The sequence below is a fragment of the Gigantopelta aegis genome, chromosome 9, assembly GCF_016097555.1.
Source record: "Gigantopelta aegis isolate Gae_Host chromosome 9, Gae_host_genome, whole genome shotgun sequence".
Taxonomy (NCBI): domain Eukaryota; kingdom Metazoa; phylum Mollusca; class Gastropoda; order Neomphalida; family Peltospiridae; genus Gigantopelta; species Gigantopelta aegis.
The window spans coordinates 33,929,212-33,951,672 of NC_054707.1; the positions used below are offsets into that span (position 1 = coordinate 33,929,212).

At 37.3% G+C, this 22,461-nt stretch overlaps 1 protein-coding gene across 2 annotated transcripts in view; it reads right to left on the reverse strand.

Annotated features, from left to right (window-relative positions):
• The window catches only part of LOC121382081 (5'-AMP-activated protein kinase subunit gamma-1-like), a 374,706-nt gene that overhangs the window by 299,246 nt on the left and 52,999 nt on the right, over window positions 1-22,461 (reverse strand). The window contains exon 1 of one of the 2 annotated variants that reach the window (XM_041511561.1): window positions 15,394-16,003. The exons of the other annotated variant lie outside the window; for it this stretch is intronic. Coding sequence (XP_041367495.1) covers window positions 15,394-15,549 — 156 coding nt within the window. The 5' untranslated portion in view covers window positions 15,550-16,003. Of the gene's footprint in view, window positions 1-15,393; window positions 16,004-22,461 lie in introns of those variants that run through there. 2 annotated transcript variants of the gene reach the window in all.

Below are 22,461 nucleotides of genomic sequence, written 5' to 3' on the forward strand. Positions count from 1 at the left end.
CTGACTTGTAGTCGTCAGAGGAAACCCACTACATTTTTCCTAATGCAGCAAGGGATCTTTTATATGCACTTTCCCACAGACAGGAAAAAAGAAAGAAAGAAATGTTTTATTTAACGACGCACTCAACACATTTTATTTACGGTTATATGGTGTCAGACATATGGTTAAGGACCACACAGATATTGAGAGGAAACCCGCTGTTGCCACTTCATGGGTTACTCTTTTCGATTAGCAGCAAGGGATCTTTTATATGCACCACCCCACAGACAGGGTAGTACATACCACGGCCTTTGATATACCAGTTGTGGTGCACTGGCTGGAACGAGAAACAGCCCAATGGGCCCACCGACGTGGATCGATCCCAGACTGACCGCACATTGAGCGAGCACTTTACCACTGGGCTATGTCCTGCCCCGCCACAGACAGGAAAGCCCATACCATGGCCTTTGACCAGTTGTGATGCACTGGTTGGACCGATAATGGTTAGATGTTAAATACTCAATGAAGAGATGAATTACTGTACTTCTCTCAAAGCCGAGATAATCCGACACTCAACTTGAAGTAAATCCGCCCCTCAGGAAATCGATCGCGTTCATCTGAGACATCGACATGACAATGTTTAATATTAGGAGGGAATAATCACCTTCGTTTACCAGAAATAAAATTTGAAAATACCTTAAGGAAATAATCAATGCACAGTAAGTGCACAATTTAAAAGGGCTTAAAAACTGATCGAGATGAAATGAAACCAATTATTTCCTCAACAGCTTATATATTAGGAAATGCTGACAAAAAGGGTTTCAGGCACGATTAATTTTTTATAAAAAGATGGATTTTGAGATATGGTGGAAAGCCACAGAATGATGTAGGCAGCACACATGTACAAAAATGTGAATGTTAGGATGTCCCAAAATGTGGAAGCGCTTTATTACCAGCACCGACAGTACTTCTCAATCAAATAGCAACAAAGAACCGTTTATGTGTGCTTTCCCAAACATTTCGGCACATACCACAATTACTGATATAAATGTACTAGTTTGGGGGAACTGGTTGGATCAGAAAAAACAAGTATTTCTATTAAGCATCATACCATAGTATGTGTGTGTGTGTGTGCATGTGCGCATGCATGTGTATGTGTGTATGTGTGTGTGTGTGTGTGTGTGTATGTGTGTGTATGTGTGCGTGCGTGTGTGTGTATGTGTGTCTGTGTGTCCATGTGTGTGTGTGTATGTGTGCGTGTGCATGTATGTGTGTGTCTGTGTGTGCGTGTCCATGTATGTATGTGTGTGTGTGTGTGTGTGTCCATGTATGTATGTGTGTGTGTGTGTGTGTATGTGTGTGTGTGTGTGTGTATGTGTGTGTCTGTGTGTGTGTGTATCCGTGTGTGCACTTTTGTACATATGTGTATTACATACTTGTTTAAAAAATACAACACCTCAGCACATTTTAAACCTTGGCTACTGTGTGTCTAACAGAGTTATTTCGACATTTGGTGCCCAGAGAAAAAGAAAAGAAACCTCCTACTGCCATATAGGCTACACTTGCAGATAAAACAGCAAAGGATTTATTGTATCTGCTTTCCTAGGTTGGGACAGGGGGGAAATCTGAATACACCGATCCTGCAAACCATCACACCTCTTTGTACACTGATCTTGCAAACCATCACACCTCTTTGTACAGACATTTAACTGTGTTTTAATTAAACTTTTTTGTTGATTTTGACCATCGCTTCATTCATATATATTTACCTTTGTTTGACACTCAACACCCAATGTATTTTCTGTGCTGGGATGTTGTTAAACATTTATTCCTTCATTACCATCACACTTATGGCAACACTCTACCACTGAGCTCCTCCCCACCCCCTTCTACCCCACCACCCAAAGACATGAATGTCTTGTTTTAAATTCCATAAATTGTTTGACCTTCCATAAATGAAACTTTGTCACTGCCTATATACAGCCCTGAGTGGAGTGTAATTTTATTCTGGGTTTTTTATTATTACTATTATTATTATTTTAATTTATGCTGTATTAGCTTTTGTCTGATACATATTGTCTAACAGCCTAAGGCTACATGAATTCACATCAGTGTCCCAAACGGTTCATTAATGTCATTACTGTCACAGCCTATGAAATCAGCGGGCAACTAGGAAATGAATTTCTCTATCACAAATATACAGCACCATTAACCATTAGTGTCTGTAGTGCATGTGTATCTGCAGTGACAATAATGAATATGTATTTCGTATTTCGCCACATGCGGCTGGGTGTGAATGACATGATATTTTTATGCATGCATTTTTTACAATCAGTTTACAGTATATTTGAAAGGAAAGGAGTGTTTATATTTAACAAACGGAGTAATGGAAGGAAATATAATAACACTCCAGCAAACATTTCAACCAGTAGCTTAATATTGGTGTCTTTACATACATGTATGGGCATTATGCCACTGAAACGACTAAATAGGCTATTATTTTCAAATAGAAGCAACAGGTTATTAAAATTGTATATATGCAGAACACAGACTGGAATACCTACTAAATGGGATCAATCACATGATCTTTGACACATCCGACAGACTTCTTAAAACTTAAATATATTATAGCCTTCCTATTTTTGCGTACGACCCACTCCAAATTGCTCTGCTATCTTTCTAACACTTAAACTATCTTTCTCTGACTTCCTGATAACTTTCACTGGTTGTTCTAAAGTTTAAGACGGAAAGATTTTTCGGTGGCTGTTGGTTCATAAATAAATAATACAATACTGAAATTTACTTTTTTTATTTGTGATTTATTACTCAAGTGACATGTTTAACTCATTATTAGTTTTATGTTGCCGCTAATCCATTTGTACAGTACTTGCATTGGGATTACGTCGCAAACCGCAAACAAAACAATTCTGGTGAACAAAGGTCACAATTTACCAAAGCATACCTGCTTAAATGTAGGGTCAACCCAAACAAGAGCCTTATGTGTTGGAAAGATGCATACCCGGACCACCAACACATACTGACACTTTAGCAAATGAAAAACGCGTAATTTTAGAGTTAATAAAAAAACATCATTATTCCTGCTAACTGGGGGCAGCCATTTTGTTTAGTTTTTGTGACGTCCGGTGGTATAGCTTGGGGCGAAGTGACGTCAGCTCCTGACCATCTCCTGTATGTACAGTATAAACAAAAGCAGTAATTTTCGACAAGGTGCTTCTCTTTGATCAACCTGACTTGTAAAACAGCATAAATGACGTAATAATATAATAAACTATTTAACTAAATATATTTCAAGTTGCATTAACGGAACAAAATGGAGTTATAGTAATTTTCTGTTAAATAATCCAAAGGAAAAATATACACTATTAGGCCTATTGATATGCTACGTTGGAGCAAAAATGACAACCTACGATACCCAAGTGATAATTTTCTTTTCTTTGGGACTACGTAATTGGTCAGTTCTGTGGTTTTAGATGGAACAGTCTACTTAATCAATAGTTTTACAGAACTATTTACAGTAATAAACCATGTCCATTACCATTTTAGGGGCGACAGGTAATATTCCACAATACCGGTATGTATTTTTCTGTCTAGACAGCGTCAATTAATTGGCTCGTCTGGTTACCAATCAAATAAACACCTGCCAATCAGGAATCACAGGTAGAAGCAACTAACAGCATAGACCAATTAACTAAGAAAAACCTCCGTGTATCGTTTTAGTACGTAGGTTAATGCATGGACAAAACATTTCGACTTGTTGTGTAGCCACTTTGACAATGGTATTTTATTTTGTATTGAAAAATAAGATATATATAGTGCTGAATATACTTATTGCTGGCTTACTGGGATGTGTATTATTACAGAACATTGCAATGTATGACTATTTATCATCCCGCAAAAAACAGGTAGATTGTGTTTCTCCAATTCTAAGGCTCATTCCTGACGTTACGTGTTAAGTATTACGTAACCACCAGCTCGCCATAGGTCGTACTCAGTGAGATGGTACAAAATGGCTGCACCCGTTATATATAATAGCTGTCACATTTAACTGTTTTATTAATTAACTATACGATTATACTTGTTGATATATAATGCACATTATTGCTTAATATCATTGAATATGCATACCAGGCCAAATGCCTTAATTGTCCCTTCCTTTAACTAAATTCATTAATATTTGCTGGTTGGTGCAAACTGCTCGTGAACAACAATCATGCCCGGTTGACAGTAGGGACTGCTCAGGCACCTTGCTTTGATAATACCGCAACAATCAGATACTGTAATACATTCTGCTTTCATAGGCTACAGCTAATGAGAGTCGCCTTGTTATGGAGGAACGATTGAAGCTGAACTATCGAATGCAAATTATACAACGGCCAGAACCGAACAGCTGTTGACATTTACCAAATTAACAAAAGGATTAAAATAATGCTTAGGATTAATAGACGTATATTTTTTTTACGACAATAACATCATATAATAACATCAAAATAAGTTTCTTCTTTGTCGAGTTGAATCAAATCGCCAAACTTTCCAGTCATGTGAGACAACAATGGTAGCATTGCAGAAAACAATGGGATTTACTGGGAACTAAATCGCTGTACGATCATATATGGTCGGAAGAATTTGAATTTTTTTTTGGGGGGGGGGGGGGGAGATAATATTTTGGCCACTAAAGCAGGTTCAGACCTTATTTTTGCTGAAAAATAGTGGCCGCTAGCCGCGTTGGACAGGTGGCCATTCTATAGAAGTCAAATAAAGAATGAAATGCGTTGGGGGGGTTTCAGGGTAGCCGATATGGGCAGGTGGTCATTATATAGAGGTGCCGTTAGACCAAGTTTGACTGTATCTTAATATATATTTACTATCCAGTTTTATGTAAAAAAAATTCACAAACAATTGAATCTTTTTTCACAAGTGGAACCTGCAAGAGTTTATATTATATTATTCTCATGTACAAACTCAAAAATAAGTTACTGTGTCAAACATTAATATTACATCATTAACAGACCATACATGCATTCCTTAAGCTGCTTATAAGTACTTTCAATATTCAGAATTAATAATTATCACAAAGAAAATCTTTCTTATTAGGTTTAGGTTTTTTTAGCTGAGCCAGAGAAAAAGTTTAGTAACAAGGAAAAAGGTAAATACATTCTTTGAAAAGATTTATTTCTGGTCTGCATGGAGCTGGTTGTTGAAAATTACTTGTCCAACTGATGGATTGACAATTATGTCCACATAACCATTACGAAATCCCCATAAGCCTCGGCTGTTAATATTGACTTAATTAAGACTATTGAAAAGAAGTCCCCCAGCCACAGCAAATAGAATCTATATACAGGATATTACAGGTGAGGGATGGCTGAGACCTGTCTTGGACATATCCGCCAGGAAATCAAAGAATGTGCCCAAGACAGATGTGCTTGAACTTTCAGTGGATGTAAGCATGTGTCAAATAGCTGACCGATTGAAGAGTGGCATGGATGAATGGATGGATGGATGGATGGATGGATGGATGGATGGATGGATGGATGGATGGATGGATGGATGGATGGATGGATGGGTAGGTAGGTAGGTGAATGGATTGATTGATGGATGGGTAGGTAGGTGAATGGATAAACGGAGGAGTGGTTTGGTGGATGGATGGATGGTTTAGTGTGCTATGGCATGGATGGATGGTTTAGTGTACGATGGTATGGATGGATGGATGGATGGTTTAGTGTGCGATGGCATGGATGGATGGATGGGTGGTTTAGTGTGTGATGGCATAGATGGATGGATGGGTGGTTTAGTGTGCGATGGCATGGATGGATGGTTTAGTGTGCGATGGCATGGATGGTAGGATGGTTTAGTGTGCGATGGTATGGATGGACGGATGTGTGGTTTAGTGTGCGATGACATGGATGGATGGATGGATGGATAGCATGGAAAGCATGATATGGATGGATGGATGGATGGGTGGTTTAGTGTGTGATGGCATGGATGGATGGATGGGTGGTTTAGTGTGCAATGGCATGGATGGATGGATGGATAGCATGGAAGGCATGATATGGATGGATGGAGAGATGGATGAATGGATAGATGGTTTAGTGAATGGATGGATGGATGGTTTAGGGGTTTTGTGGATGCATGCATGGGCGGATGGATGGATGAGTGTTGTAGCAAATGGAAGGGCTGTTGGATGGAAGGATGAAGGAATAGATGGATGGATGGACGGATGGATGGATGGATGGGTGGGTGATATAGTTTATGGATGGCATGAATGGATGGATTGATGGATGGATGGATGGATGGATTGGTGGTTTAGTGGATGGATGGATGGATGGATGGATGAATGGATAGTTTAGTGGATGGATGGATGGATGGATGAATGGATGGTTTAGTGGATGGATGGCATGGATAGATGGTTGATGGATGGATGGATGGATATATGGTGGATGGATGGATATATGGTGGATGGATGGGTATATGGTGATTGATGGATGGATGGATGGATTGGTAGTTTAGTGGATGGATGGATAGTTTAGTGGATGGTTGGATGAATAAATGGATGGATGGGTGATATAGTGAATGGATGGCAAGGATAGATGGTTGATGGATGAATGGATGGATGGATGGATGGATGGATAGATGGATGCATGGATGGATGGATGGATGGATATATGGTGGATTGATGGATGGATGGATGGATGGATTGGTGGTTTAGTAGATGGATTGTTGGCATGGATGGGCAGATGGGTGGTTTACTGGAAACTTTAGTTCATGTAAAGCTGAGCCCTGGGTGTAACAGTATAGAGATAGTAACATGGCATACTCAGCAAACTGTTTCACAGAAACATTAATGGCAGGGCAGTGACATATATATAATATGATACTGCTGAATTTGCATCAGGAACATTTTACAGTAAGCTCGATCTGATGCATATAATTTGTGCTTACAAAAACAACACCAGTATTGAATTCTAACTAAATTAAAAATCAATAATGACTGATATCTAAGCCTTCCCTATGAAATTGGATCAATCACATGTTGATATTTCATTAGGGGCCATCAATAAAGTACATACACACAAAATCTGGGATTTTTCTGTCCCACTCCCCCATATGTACACTTTCTGTACATTTGATCATTACCCCTTATAACCAGTGTTCGAAATAAGCATTTATCCGTTTGTCCTGACAAGTGAAAATGTGCTTGGACAAACAATTTTTACTCAATGGTTGTCCTATGGACAAGTAAAACATGTTCAATGCAGTTTCATTTTGAGCAGTAAAAAACATTGTTCTTACACTTGAATGTAACAAACCATTTATTTGGACAAGTGAAAATATTGGCAGACAAGCAGATTTCTAGATGTACTTGTCTGGTGGACTAGTGAAAATTTCTTCTTATTTCTATCTCTCACAACTCCATATACCATTACTGCTCAGAACTCCATATACTGGCATACATCATTCTTTCACAGTGAAAAGTACACTAGATACAGTTGTGAGATTGGTTTATGTACTCCATCAGCAGTGGCTTAGGAAGGTGCCAAGAAGTGTGTGTGTGTGGGGGAGGGGGTAGCACACTTTTATATTTACACACTTTTACACTATTATAAAGCAAAATATCTGAAGTGGGGGGCACATGCCCCCCCCCCCCTCCCCCAGGTTCCTATGCCAGTGATCAGTACAGCGCCAACCCCGTATTCTCGCTGTACATATTGCCAGAACAGCCCCTACCCCCTCATGGTATATGTACTTTATGGATAGGCCCTTAGGGAATACAGATTCACCCACCACACCCTTATAACACTTTGACATAAAACTGCCTACTTTTAAAATATGAAGGCATATTGTGATTGGATTTTTCTGATGTAAAGGCTAACTGTATTTCTTATATTCTTTAATCAGCCCTTTCATTTTTCAGAGTGCTTTTGAATGAAGACATAAATAAAATGAATTGAGCATTTAACGAGAACTCAGCTGCTAGTTTAACAATTCAAGGCTTTTCATGTGGGCAGTTCATTATGGATCTTGAACATTTTGTTTTGATTTTATAAATTGAAAACAAAAAACCTAAATTCTTTAATTTCAAATTGCAAAAAAAACCCACCCTAGATTATATTACACACATTTTAAATATTCATTAGTGACAATGGTACACCACTTGCATGATGAGCAATGTGTTACAGGATCAATTGTCATCAATGGACTTGTTTTTTTCCCTCCAGTCCCAACCTGTTCCCTACCAATGGTACATCAAAGACTGTGGTAGGTACTGTTCTATCTGTAGAGACAGTGCATATAAAAGATCTCTTGTTGCTTCTTAGAAGGAATAGCTTGTGTAGAAGCAGCTATTTGTTTTTCTTCTTGACCAAATTAAAGTTTGTTTTGTTTAACGACCACTAGAGCACATCGATTAATTAATCATCGGCTATTGGATGTCAAACATTTGGTAATTCTGACATGTAGTCAATAGAGGAAACCCGCTACATTTTTCCTAATGCAGCAAACGATCTTTTATATGCAGTTTCCTACAGACAGGAAAGCTCAACCCACGGCCTTTGACCAGTTGTAGTGCACTGGTTGGAAAGAGAAAAAACCCAATCAGTTGAATGGATCCACAGAGGCGAGCACTCAACCGACTGAGCTAAATCCCGCTTCTTTCTTTTGACCTAAAGATAACATTTTAACTGTGGCTGTTTGATGTCTGACATGGCTACATCAACACTTGGTGTTTGGTTTACTTTGTAAGAGACCCTGTGACTCTGGATGCTTACATACCAGCCTCAGTGGCATCGTGGTTAGGCCATCGGTCAACAGGCTGGTAGATACTGGGTTCGAATCCCAATTGAGGCATGGGATTTTTAATCCAGATACCGACTCCAAACCCTGAGTGAGTGCTCCGCAAGACTCAATGGGTAGGTATAAACCACTTGCACCGACCAGTGATCCATAACTGGTTCAACAAAAAAGGCCATGGTTTGTGCTATCCTACCTGTGGGAAGCGCAAATAAAAGATCCCTTGCTGCTAATCGGAAAGAGTAGCCCATGAAGTGGCAACAGCGGGTTTCCCTTCAAACTCTGTGTGGTCCGTAACCATATGTCTGATGCCATATAACCGTACATAAAATGTGTCTTTCTGGATGCTTACATGTACTGAATAGCAGTAAGTGACTTTTATATAGTCTTTCTGACAGACTTCATGGCGTGTGCCATACTACCACGACTTCATATAAACCAGTTATGAGGCATTGGTTGGGATAAGAAAACCCCAGAAAAACCTGATGAGTCCACAACATCAATATTTCCATGTTAATAAACTATATGAACACAAGTCCAGTAGCAAATATGACACTACATTATCTATAATACATGTAATATGCTCACATCAGGCAATATCGAAAATGTCTACCATCATCGATATATTTTCGTCATGTTGTACTTGATAAGTTTAGTCATTATCTCTGATACTAGGTAGTATCTTAAATGTTGATCAGTTATGCTACGGTAGTTCTCATGTTATACGTGTATGAACAGTGACAAAATTGTTAAAATATATTATCCTTGAATAATAAAAAAAAATAAAAAAAGAATCAAACTGGTACATGTATTTAGGGTTTCTGTTTTTTGTTTTATCCTTTTTAGGGGTGAATGAGAAAGACAGTTGTATTCCTCCATAAACCTCTAGGTTTGACATAGCATGATATAACCAGGAATGGTGAAGCAGGGGGTGAGCTGAATCAAAAAAAAAAATTATTGGTAGTAATTCTTAATGCAGAGATGAAATGTTTTATAAAGGAAGGAAATGTTTTATTTAACGATGCACTCAACACATTTTATTTATGGTTATATGGCGTCGGACATATGGTTAAGGACCACACAGATATTGAGAGTGGAAACCCGCTGTCTCTCAATCTGTGTGGTCCTTAACCATATGTCTGATGCAATATAACCATAAATAAAATGTGTCGAGTTGTGTTGTTAAATAAAACATTTCTTTCTTTTTCTAAACAAGCACTTTAGCACTGTACTATAACCCGTCCCGTTTACCACAGTATTATGTCTCGCCCCTCAGCTGAGCAAAATGTCTCAAGTAATGTTTTGCTGAGCTGATAGCTCGCGTGTGTGGGAGACTTAACTGAAGCTATATACATGCACATATTCAAGAGCTGTAGTCAGCAGAAGGATGAGCTGTCATCAGTAATACATTTGGCGTCTTGTAACACATCTAACACCCGCAGTCAACCTGTCTCCAGAGATTCACACATGGAATCAGATCCAACACCAGGCGCCAATCATAAGAAATAATTTAACAATTATCACTGGGGTTTGAACCAATGTCCATCTCCGAGGGACATGTATGCCCTACGCCCTACAACATCTATCTAAACAAATGGCTAACCACACAACAGCAATTATAGATGTCAACATATGATTGTGACCTTTGGTTTGGTTTAGACAGTGAATGAAATCCAATGACATCATATAACTTTTCCTATCATCAAATATAGCAGTTTAGATTACATATCACTTATCAGTGCTTTAGTACATTATACTGACCATATGCAACTATCACAACAAATACAGGTAGTATACACTGTAATTTTGTAGATGTATAATAAGTAATGATACATGTTCATACAAGTGGTATTACATATCACTTATCAGTGTTTTTGTACATTATACTGACCATATGCAACTATCACAACAAATACAGATAGTATATACACTGTCATTTTATAATAAGTAAAGATACATGTACATAAATGTTGTATTACATATCACTTATCAGTGCTTTGGTACATTATACTGACCATATGGAAACTATGACAACAAATACAGATAGTATATACACTGTCATTTTGTAGAGATAATAAATAATATAAGTTGTAGAAGCATCACAAGGGGTATATGGTTTTTTATGTGTATTCTTTTACCTCAAGCCAAAGGCGAGGGGGTAAAAGAACACACAGAGGGTACATAAAAAGCCATATACCCCGAGAGATGCTTCTACAACGAATTTATCTTGCCGACATGTTAAACCATACAGCCAAATAATCAAAATAACGCCAGACAATAACTGTTAACAATTTATTAACGGAGCCGTACCACGCGGACGCGAACGAAACCACTTGCCAGTGACGAAAAATAGTTCCATCGATAAACGAGTTTTTAACTTCAAATGTTTGTAATATAGTAAAAATAAAATTAATTATGTATACTTGATTGATTATCAATGTTATTTATAATCTAATTATTGTTTTAGCATTAACTGGGGTGGCTGGAAACTGTTGGAAATTACAGATGGGGTATAAGAGAATTTGGCTCCGCCCACAGGGGTATAAGGGATTTGTCCAACGGCAAACAACCAATGAGATTAAAGAATTTTACATGAAGGCGAGATAATGATACATGTTCATAAGCCATATCAGTGCTTTGGTACATTATACTGACCATATGGAAACTATGACAACAAATAAGATAGTATATACACTGTCATTTTGTAGATATAATAAATAATGATACATGTTCATAAATGTGGTATTACATATCACTTATCAGTGTTTTGGTACATTATACTGACCATATGGCAACTATCAGAACAAATACAAGTAGTATACACTGGCATTTTGTAGATATAATATGTAATGATACATGTTCATACATGTGGTATTACATATCACTTATCAGTGCTTTGGTACATTATACTGACCATATTCAACTATCACAACAAATATGTGTAGTATACACTGGCATTTTGTAGATATAATATGTAATGATACATGTTCATACATGTGGTATTACATATCACTTATCAGTGCTTTGGTACATTATACTGATCATGTGGCAGCTATGACAACAAATACAGGTAGTATATGCTGCCACTGTGAATTTGATGAGATGACATCAAGAAATGTGACAAAATGTTCAGTGAGGTAGTATTTTCTAAAAATAAACAAAATTAAAGCAGACAAACATTTGATGTACCACTGTGTAGTTAACAGTGTTAAATACAGTATGATTGACATAATTATGTAAAATGTTATGTTTAAACATTGTGGTATGGGTTATTAAGAGGGTGTTATATACAAGGGTATGCGGGTTATTTAAGAGTATGTTATATACAAGGGTGTGTGTGTTATTTAAGAGTGTTATATACAAAGGTATGCGGGTTATTTAAGAGTGTGTTATATACAAAGGTGTGTGGGTTATTTAAGAGTGTGTTATATACAAAGGTGTGTGGGTTATTTAAGAGTGTGTTATATACAAAGGTATGTGGGTTATTTAAGAGTGTGTTATATACAAAGGTGTGTGGGTTATTTAAGAGTGTGTTTATATAAAGGTGTGTGGGCTATTTAAGAGGGTGTTATATATATGGGCATGTGGGTTATTTAAAAGTGTTATATACATGGGTATGTGGGTTATTTAAGAGTGTGTTTATACAAAGGTGTGTGGGTTATTTAGGAGTGTGTTATATACAAGGGTGTGTGGGTTATTTAAGTGTGTGTTATACACAAGGGTATGTGAGCTATTTAAGAATGTGTTATATATATGGTTTTTGGTTATTTAAGAGTGTTTTATATACAAAGGTGTGTGGGTTATTTAGGAGTGTGTTATATACAAGGGTGTGTGGGTTATTTAAGTGTGTGTTATACACAAGGGTATGTGAGCTATTTAAGAATGTGTTATATATATGGTTTTTGGTTATTTAAGAGTGTTTTATATACAAAGGTATGTGGGTTATTTAAGAGTTATACACACAGGTATGTGAGCTAGTTAAGAGTGTTATATATATATGGGTGTGTGGGTTATTTAAGAGTGTTATACACAAGGGTATGTGGTTATTTAAGAGTGTGTTATATATAAGGGTGTAGGGGTTATTTAAGAGTGTGTTTATACAAAGGTGTGTGGGTTATTTAAGAGGGTGTTATATATATATGGGTATGTGGGTTATTTAAAAGTGTTATATACATGGGTATGTGGGTTATTTAAGAGTGTGTTTATACAAAGGTGTGTGGGTTATTTAAGAGTGTGTTATATATAAGGGGTGTGGGTTATTTAAGAGTGTATTATACACACATGTATGTGAGCTATTTAAGAGTGTGTTATATATATGGGTGTGTGGGTTATTTAAGAATGTGTTATATACAAGGGTATGTGGGTTATTTAAGAGTGTGTTATACACAAGAGTATGTGGGTTATTTAAGAGTGTGTTATATATAAGGGTGTGTGGGTTATTTAAGGGTATGCCACATACTTGCACATAAAACAAGAAAATGCCCAAAATGGTATGTCCACTGATGGGGATTGATCCTACAACCAAGCTATCACAATTTTGGCAAACACTCTACCACTAAACAACATGCATAATTCATCCAGTTCCATGTAAACAAATGAGAAATTCCTACAAACTGAGGTCTGTAGAATCAATCAATGATGCCAACACATGCATACATAACCAAAATTCATTAAGATCATACCACTTGTGGCCATCACTGGCTACAATTGATTTATAATAGACTCAAGACTAACAATACCTGGTCAAGATCATAGTTAAAATAATCCTTTCAAATTTCACTGGCAACAGCTACTCAACAAGAATGAGCCATTAGTCTTCATATGCCAAAATGTTTCAGCCATCATATCAGCAGTGTATTTTACAGCATTTATTTTGGACAACACAAAACACCTGGTCAAGCCCTTAATGTGGACATAATATAAAAATAATTCCTAGCAAGCTTCAATAGGTTTTGGTTGAGCTCTTTTCAAGATGAAAGTTTAGTGGTCAGTAAAAGGTCACGATGGTCACAGGCATGTAAACCTTGCATTGAACATGTTTGAGCACCCCCCACCCCCCAGTTTATTCTAAAACAAACAGCTTAAAATCAATGTATATATAAATAGTTATAATCAGCCCTCAAATAACAACAGTAGTTATACCAACAGAACCTTATTGACATCAGTTGTCTTACATTTATCTCTGTGATTTACTTCCAATTTAAATAACTTTTAAAAGTTGTTTCATAAATACAAATTAAACTGTTTGACTTAGCTAAGTTATACTTAAAAAAAAAACAAAGAAAGAAAGAAAGAAAGAAATGTTTTATTTAACGACGCACTCAACACATTGTATTTGTAGTTATATGGCGTCAGACATATGGTTAAGGACCACACAGAGATTGAGAGAGGAAACCCGCTGTCACCACTTCATGGGGCTACTCTTTTCGATTAGCAGCAAGGGATCTTTTATATGCACCATCCCACAGACAGGGTAGTATATAACACGGCCTTTGATATACCAGTCATGGAACGAGAAATAGTCCAATGGGCCCACCGATGGGGATCGATCCCAGACCGACCATGCATTGAGCGAGCACTTTACCACTGGGCTACGTCCCGTCCCTTAAAAAACATAGTCACGATTTAAATAAAACCAGAAGTTGTTCAATAAATATGGCCCCAGGGCCCCAATGGTTCAAATCCCATCATGTTTCTCATCAATTAAATCTGTTTATCATTCTTTATCACATTCACAATCAATTAAGCTGTGTGCTCCATGATACTTATAATTGGCGGTAAAGTGGGATGTCAATTACGAGATGTCAATTAGCTGGGTACGAGTGTCTCTTGACAACATCAGAAGCCACTATCACACATCATTAAACACTTTAAACCCACAGAAAGCTTATCCAGAGTATACAGTGCTCACCTGTTTATGTTAGAAGGACAAGGACCCAGGGAACTGGGCTAGACTATATTAGAAAGTGTGGGAGGGAGTTGGTCTAGGACTTGAGAGGGTGTTAATGGGTCAGCTGGGTGGACCGTGTATATTTTGCTTCTTTCTTTAAATCAGTTCTGCTGTACTTAAGAAAAAAAATACATATATGCCAAATCTCTAATTGAAAATCATGCAAAATGTTTCTTTCTGGGGTTGGTTTTTTTTTTGGGGGTTTTTTTTTTGAGGGGTGGGGGCAGGGGAGGGGGCTTTTTAAGTTATACCCCGTCTACATTTCGGTTTCCACTGTACAAGCATCGTAACTAATTAGGACATTGATCTAGTAAATACTATCTCATAAAATGCACCTTCATCACTAGGATCCCATGGGGTCTGCAATAAAAGGAAAAAAACAAATATGTGCACAGTAACGGAGGGTTTTCTCCAGTACTTTAGACAAAAAGGGGTACTTAAAAAAAAAAGGCCTTTCCCACCACACTAGTGACATGCATCCCTATGAATTATTATTTGACATAACTTAACAAAACACACCAGGTTTTGTCAACATCTTTAAACCTGTTAAATTAAAAAAAAGAAAAAAAGTAAACAAGTCTATCCTGAGCTTGTTAGTATGAGTGTTACATGTAAATAGCAAACAGTGACGAAGTGGTTTTCTTATGTCAACTTACCGTTTCACTTTTTTCTGGAATGTCCTTTGAGCTACTGCAGTCCGTCACAAAGAAATGGAAGGCGGGAGGGGAAGACATGCTGGATTTAACCTGCAGGGGTTGAATTCGGGCTGCCAGGGTCTCCACTGGGTGGGTGTGTGCCTTTTTCGACTCCATGCTTCCGTACTAGTAATCCAAGTTTTCAAAATCCACAAAACGAAAAACTTAAATACAAACTATATTGATCCCTGTCTCGTGAAACATGAAAGGCAACAGTGGATGATCCTCTTGAATAGTTATCAATAAAGTTTTAATAATCCACAAAGAAAGGCAGCACGAATATAGATATTTTTTTCAGGCACTTGTAAGCAATAAAAACAAAACAAAATCAAACTAAACTTAGTCAACAAAAAATGAACAAAATTTATCCAAAATATGTAGGAATTACATTAAAGCAACATCCAACGTACAAAAAAAAAAATTGATGCACTTAAATCCCAAACATATATCCATACAGCAATGCTTTCTCCACAGCTGAAGCATGTGAACAGAACTCTGTGTGAAAACCTGTGCTACACACCAAACAGTGACTGAATGACAACTGCAAGAGAGAGAGAGAGAGAGAGAGAGAAACACAACAAACGTCCACAGACACTCTCTGCATAATGTTCTCTCAGTGACTGTCAAGGCTTGTACCGACTGTTTATACTTGTACCGTTAAGGACATGCTGCAGACTGAGCCAGTCGTATGTGACTTGTTTAGTGAAGCGACTTGTTTAGTGAAGCGTGAACAGAAATCGGTGGTGGGGTCAGGGGTTCATCCATCATGCCAGGAGGTGAGAATAATAATATTTGGAGATCAAACTCCCTGTATCAGCATTCATAAGATACTAGCCATAGGGTCAGTGTCCCCATTAAGCCATCCAGTAATCACAACAGTTGTAGCCACCAGACATATTCAGGGACACACAAGATTACACACCAGACTGCATTTCAAACTTCAAGGACTTCAAGCTCCTACACCTGTTAATCTTCTATTTATTGCTGGGCAATATGTAACTCATTTAAAATGAAATGGAGAGGAGGGTATATATATCTAGAATTTTGGAAATGATTAAAAGTACTGAAGAAAAATAGAAGTTTATTGAGACTTAATGGAACCATTAAAAAATAATAATACTTATTTGACATTTTTTGCCTAAGCACACCTGATGTGCGGTCAGGAAATAAGTAAACAGTAAAAAGAAAAGTAGAAAAAAGAAGGAAATGTTTTATTTAATGACGCACTTAACACATTTTATTTACAGTTATATGGCACAGTCTTATGGTTAAGGACCACACCGATATTGACAGAGGAAACCCGCTGTCACCACTTCATGGGCTTCTCTTTTCGATTAGCAGCAAGGGATCTTTTATATGCACCATCCCAAAGACAGAATTGTACATACCACGGCCTTTGTTACACCAGTTGTGGAGCACTGGCTGAAACGAGAAATAGCCCAATGGGTCCACCGATGGGGATTGATCCTAGACCGACCACACATCAAGCGAACGCTTTACTACTGGGCTACATCCCACCCTAGAAAAAAGAATGAAACCACAAACCTAGTGAAACTCCTCTAAAGCAAGTTACCAAGTAACTAGTCCGGTTTTAAGGGGATCTGGTTCACAGAGGTTCGGTTCTGCATTGTTATTGAAAAAAGAATGAAACCACAAACCTAGTGAAACTCCTCTAAAGCAAGTTACCAAGTAACTAGTCCGGTTTTAAGGGGATCTGGTTCACAGAGGTTCGGTTCTGCATTGTTATTGAAAAAACCGGCCTCAGTGGCGTCGTGGTTAGGCCATCGATCAACAGGCTGGTAGGTACTGGGTTCGGATCCCAGTCGAGGCATGGGAGTTTTAATCCAGATACAGACTCCAAACCCTGAGTGAGTGCTCTGCAAGGCTCAATGGGTAGGTGTAAACCACTTGCACCTACCAGAGATCCATAACTGGTTCAACAAAGGCCATGGTTTGTGCTATCCTGCCTGTGGGAAGCGCAAATAAAAGATCCCTTGCTGCTAATCGGAAAGAGTAGCCCATGAAGTGGCAACAGCGGGTTTCCTCTCAAAATCTGTGTGGTCCTTAACACCATATAACCGTAAATAAAATGTGTTGCCTGCGTCGTTAAATAAAACATTTCTTTCTTTCTTTTGTTATTGAAAAAGGGACCGTGAAAAACATCCTGCTGTGAGATAATTCTAGTTTGCTGAGGGTCCAGTTTTAAGAAGCAGGCCCTAATCCTGCTGGCGAAACATTACGAAATGTACTGATAAATATTCACTTTGCTTATTTCTATCATCCTCTCTCCTGTCTTCTGTGACAGGTGAAGTCACTTCTCCTACTTTTTGAATTCTAGATTAGGCGAAACATTACAAAATGTACTGATAAATATTCACTTTGCTTATTTCTATCATCCTCTCTCCTGTCTTCTGTGAAAGGTGAAGTCACTTCTCCTACTTTTTGAATTCTAGATTAGGCGAAACATTACAAAATGTACCGATAAATATTCACTTTGCTTATTTCTATCATCCTCTCTCCTGTCTTCTGTGACAGGTGAAGTCACTTCTCCTACTTTTTCAATTCTAGATTAGGGCCTGAAGGGGTTCCACTGTATTATTTTCTGTAACAAGATTGTTCTGACAACCTTTCCCATGTCATGTTAATGCTATAGAGTATTCTAAAAGCAGTAGTCAATTTAATTTTGCTTGGTTCTCTGGAAAGCAAATAGGGGCACACATTGAAGTTGCCCACAAGCCTGCTGCCTGCAATAAAATATGTATATGTTTGAAAGAGATTTTTCTTTTCTTTGAACTTTGAAATATATATATTTATTTAATTATAAAAAATATCTATTAGTAAAAATTTACTATATGCACATATATATACTGCAATTAGCTGGCAGAGGGGCTGAATCTTCCAAGTTTACAAAATATACTGAGTTATGTTTACATTCCAATAAACAGCTACCAAAAGGTTTGAAATGTGTATCTTATCACTATAAACCACTTGACATTGTTCAGATATAATTATATTGATAATAAAAATACAATAAAATGTCTGTTCTTGACACATACAGCAATATTCATATGTTTATATTATTGGTTTTGTTACACTTAACTATTTTCTATTCATCATGTACCTCTATTGAGTTACATTTTGTATATTCACAGAGCCTAAATGCTTGTGACTATTGAGTAACGTGTAACATATACATACAGTAAAACTTCACAAAACCGGACACTCTGTAAACCAGAATTCCCTCAAAACTGGACGTTTTTCATGGTCCCTTTTTAAATATATGTGCAGAAGAGAACCTCTCTAAACTGGACACCTCTTAAAACCAGACTTTTTACTTGGTCCAGTGGGCTTCCGGTTTGTATGAGTTTTATTGTATATGGGTTATTTTTCAACACTAGTGCTGCAACGGTAAACTGGTATACTGTGATAATTGATCAGCTCGATACAAACCGTGGTACAGTTTTGCGTATCGTGATTTTTACACGTTATTTTTTCCTTGTTTCTTATCCGACTTGAAATAGGCAAACAAACAAAACCCCCATCATTTTATTAATTGGTGATGACAGGAAATGTAACAATCACGTCAAGCGTAGTCGACTTACTTGTTGGCATACGAAGTGATAGGTCGGTTATACCTGGTTCTAACTTCTGAATAAAATGTGTTAAAAGTCCAATAAAAATAACCAGTTAACGATAATTACAAATAAATGTTTTGTTACTTACACATTATTATTCATTGTTCATTTACGTTGGAATATGGTTACAGCTATAATCGTCAAAGAAATAAACCAACAAGTGAGAATCGCACTTCGCTGTTTTTCCCTGAGCTCAGAATACTTCTGCCGATGTTCAAAACACCTCAGCCAATAACCTCTGGTTCAGTCAAACTGCCGAAACATTGCGACTCAATACGTACATTTCCGTGTCAAGCGAGCAGCAACGGAAAAGCCTGATAGTAAGGATTTCCGAATGTGACAATTTATAAATAGTTTGACACTGTGTTCTAGTAGACTAGTTTCGTGTTAAAAAATTAAAATATAGCCTAAAACATTTAGCCTGACAGCTGAAACTAATAAAGATCATTAAAAAGTTTATACCTTATGCTTTCATTAAAAAAAACCAACCCATAAATATTTAATTTAAATAATATCAACTATATTGCAATACATATTTCAATATGGTTTCTTATATCGTAATATATCACAATACGGTTTTGACGCCTGATGCACAATTGGTGGGCCCATTGGGCTATTTCTCGTTTCATCCAGTGCACTATAACTGGTATATCGAAGGCCGTGGGATGGTGCATATAAAAGATCCCTTGCTACTAATGACCAAATGTCGACATCCAATAACTGATTATTAATAAATCAGTGTGTTCCTGTGATGTTCTGTTTATTTATTTGACTCTTGAGTTTTTACATTGCTGTTAATCATCACTTCATGTTTTGAATTACCATAGTTTGACACCCAATAGCCGATGTATTTTTCATGCTGGGGTGTCGTTAAACATTTATTCATTCATTCATTCATTCATGCATTCATTCATTTATTCATGTGATGTTGATCGTTAAACAAAACAAAACATTAAACTTGACAGAAGAAGTTTGTTTTATTTAACGACACCACTGGAGCACATTGATTAATTTATCATTGGCTATTGGATGTCAAACATTTGGTAATTTTGACATATAGTCTTAGAGAAGAAACCTGCTACATTTTTTCCATTAATAGCAAGGGATCTTTTATATGCACCATTTCACAGACAGGATAACACATACCACAGCCTTTGATATACCAGTCGTGGTGCACTGGCTGGAGCGAGAAACAGCCCAATGGGTCCACCGACGGGGATTGATCCCAGACCGACCGCATATCAAGAGAACGCTTTACCACTAGGCTACGTCCCGCCTGCTCTGTATAGATTTAAATATGGAAATATTTTTTGAACATTAAACTTCACAGAACACCATTTACCATTTGACAAGTGTTTGCTGTATTAGGTGGTGGCTGTAAAAATAATTTCCCACTGAGGAGAATGAATAAGGTTTGATGAGTGTCATGGACAGGTGAGTGACCTTTGCCAGGCTTGCTGTGGATTGTCTTACCATCAACACATGCCACATAATAATGTTACTACCAGGGACAGATCTACAGAATACGGCAGGATGGCGCGATCAGTGCCTCTCAGACGGACACTTTCAAGAAAGACATGGATGGCATTCAATTGTTTCGGCAATCAGTGTGTATAGCAAAACTAAATTTCTTTCATTTTCTAAGTATACTTATTACACAGACTATATATAATGGTAAGGTATGAGTTCTTGTCCATCAAACCTCCCCCTAAGAAACGTTTCTGTTCAAAAGTGATAGTCAACAGGGTGTGTACATGTATGTTCCTGCTATTTGATGAATAAAATTAGCATTGCAAAACACCTTTATAGACTTGTTTTGTTGGTGTTTTCTTATCTGAAGGGACATAAGGTTAATGAAGTCCAAAAATTCCATTAAAATACTTCTAGCATCATGAGCTGTAAAATCAAGCTGGCTCCTTATCTTTGTTATAGTTGCTGGATATGTTATGATACAGTGTCTATACTGTAGGCTGTATCAAACACAAGAAACAATCTCACTGCTGCAGGCCGACCAACTTTCCAGAATTTTCCAAAAAATCTGGAATTATTATCACATACTCGGAATTCTGGAATTGATGCCAAATATCTGGAATTTTTTTTCAAATTCATTTGAATTTTTTTTTTTAAGCAACTAATTCTTATTACATTCTACATTCTTAGAATTAAATATCTTTTTCACTCATTTCAACCTGAGCTCCGTTTTGTCTAGTTTTGTGCTATTACCAAGGCCACGGACGTGTGTCTATTGTCAACAGCCGACCAATGAAAATGTTGAGTAAACTGAAGCCATATTCGAAAATTTTCTTTCTTATGTTTTTTATACTCTAATAGTTTATGTACCGTATATTGCCGTGTATTAGCCGACGCCTTGTATAAGCCGACCTCTTAGTTTGACCCTAAATATCAAGTACAAAATCATCGGCCTCGTGTATAAGCCGAAGTCATCTTTTGTCCAGTTGTACATTGAATTGGTTTCAATAAAAAGTACAGTTTGTTTTATTTAACGACGCTGCTAGAGCACATTGATTTTTTATCTTATCATCGGCTATTGGACGTCAAACATATGGTCATTCTGACACTGTTTTTAGAGGAAACCCGCTGTTGCCACATAGGCTACTCTTTTTACGACAGGCAGCAAGGGATCTTTTATTTGCGCTTCCCACAGGCAGGATAGCACAAACCATGGCCTTTGTTGAACCAGTTATGGATCACTGGTCGGTGCAAGTGGTTTACACCTACCCATTGAGCCTTGCGGAGTGGTTTCAATAATACTGTCAACAGATAGACTTGTGCTTTTCTTTTTCATTGTATTTTTTCCCCTTTAATTATTACAGACACGGTAATCGTCATCACAATGCTAACGTCTTCCATGCCGTGCAAAAATAATTTAGTACTGATAAATCATAACAGGAAAATAAACAATTCAAGCGTAACAACATATCATTGCACATAAGTAATTAAATTATTCACTGGACAGCAAATAATAAACTCATTAAGGCATGTTTAATCCCTGTTTTACCCTCCACACAGAAAAACGATTCTGTGGTTCATGGCTGTTGTTTACACAAAATTGTGTAATCCAATCAAATAAGAGCTTACAAAATGATATAGACAGAGGTGTCAAACAAAGATGGCGGAACACGTTTTTACCATTGAAATGACAATAAAACAAGTAATTTTTATTATTATTCATCAAACTATTAATGCATTCAAGAACAAAAAACTACATAATATTGCATGATGGGGTGTATTATTTATATTGTGGACAAATTATTGTTACATAAGCTGTGAAAGGCTCTAAGGGTCTGATCAAAATTTGTAAGTCGGGGTCGGGAGTGTTTTCGATCGGAATTTTATGAACCAATTTGTTGCCTCCGTGTATAAGCCGACGCTC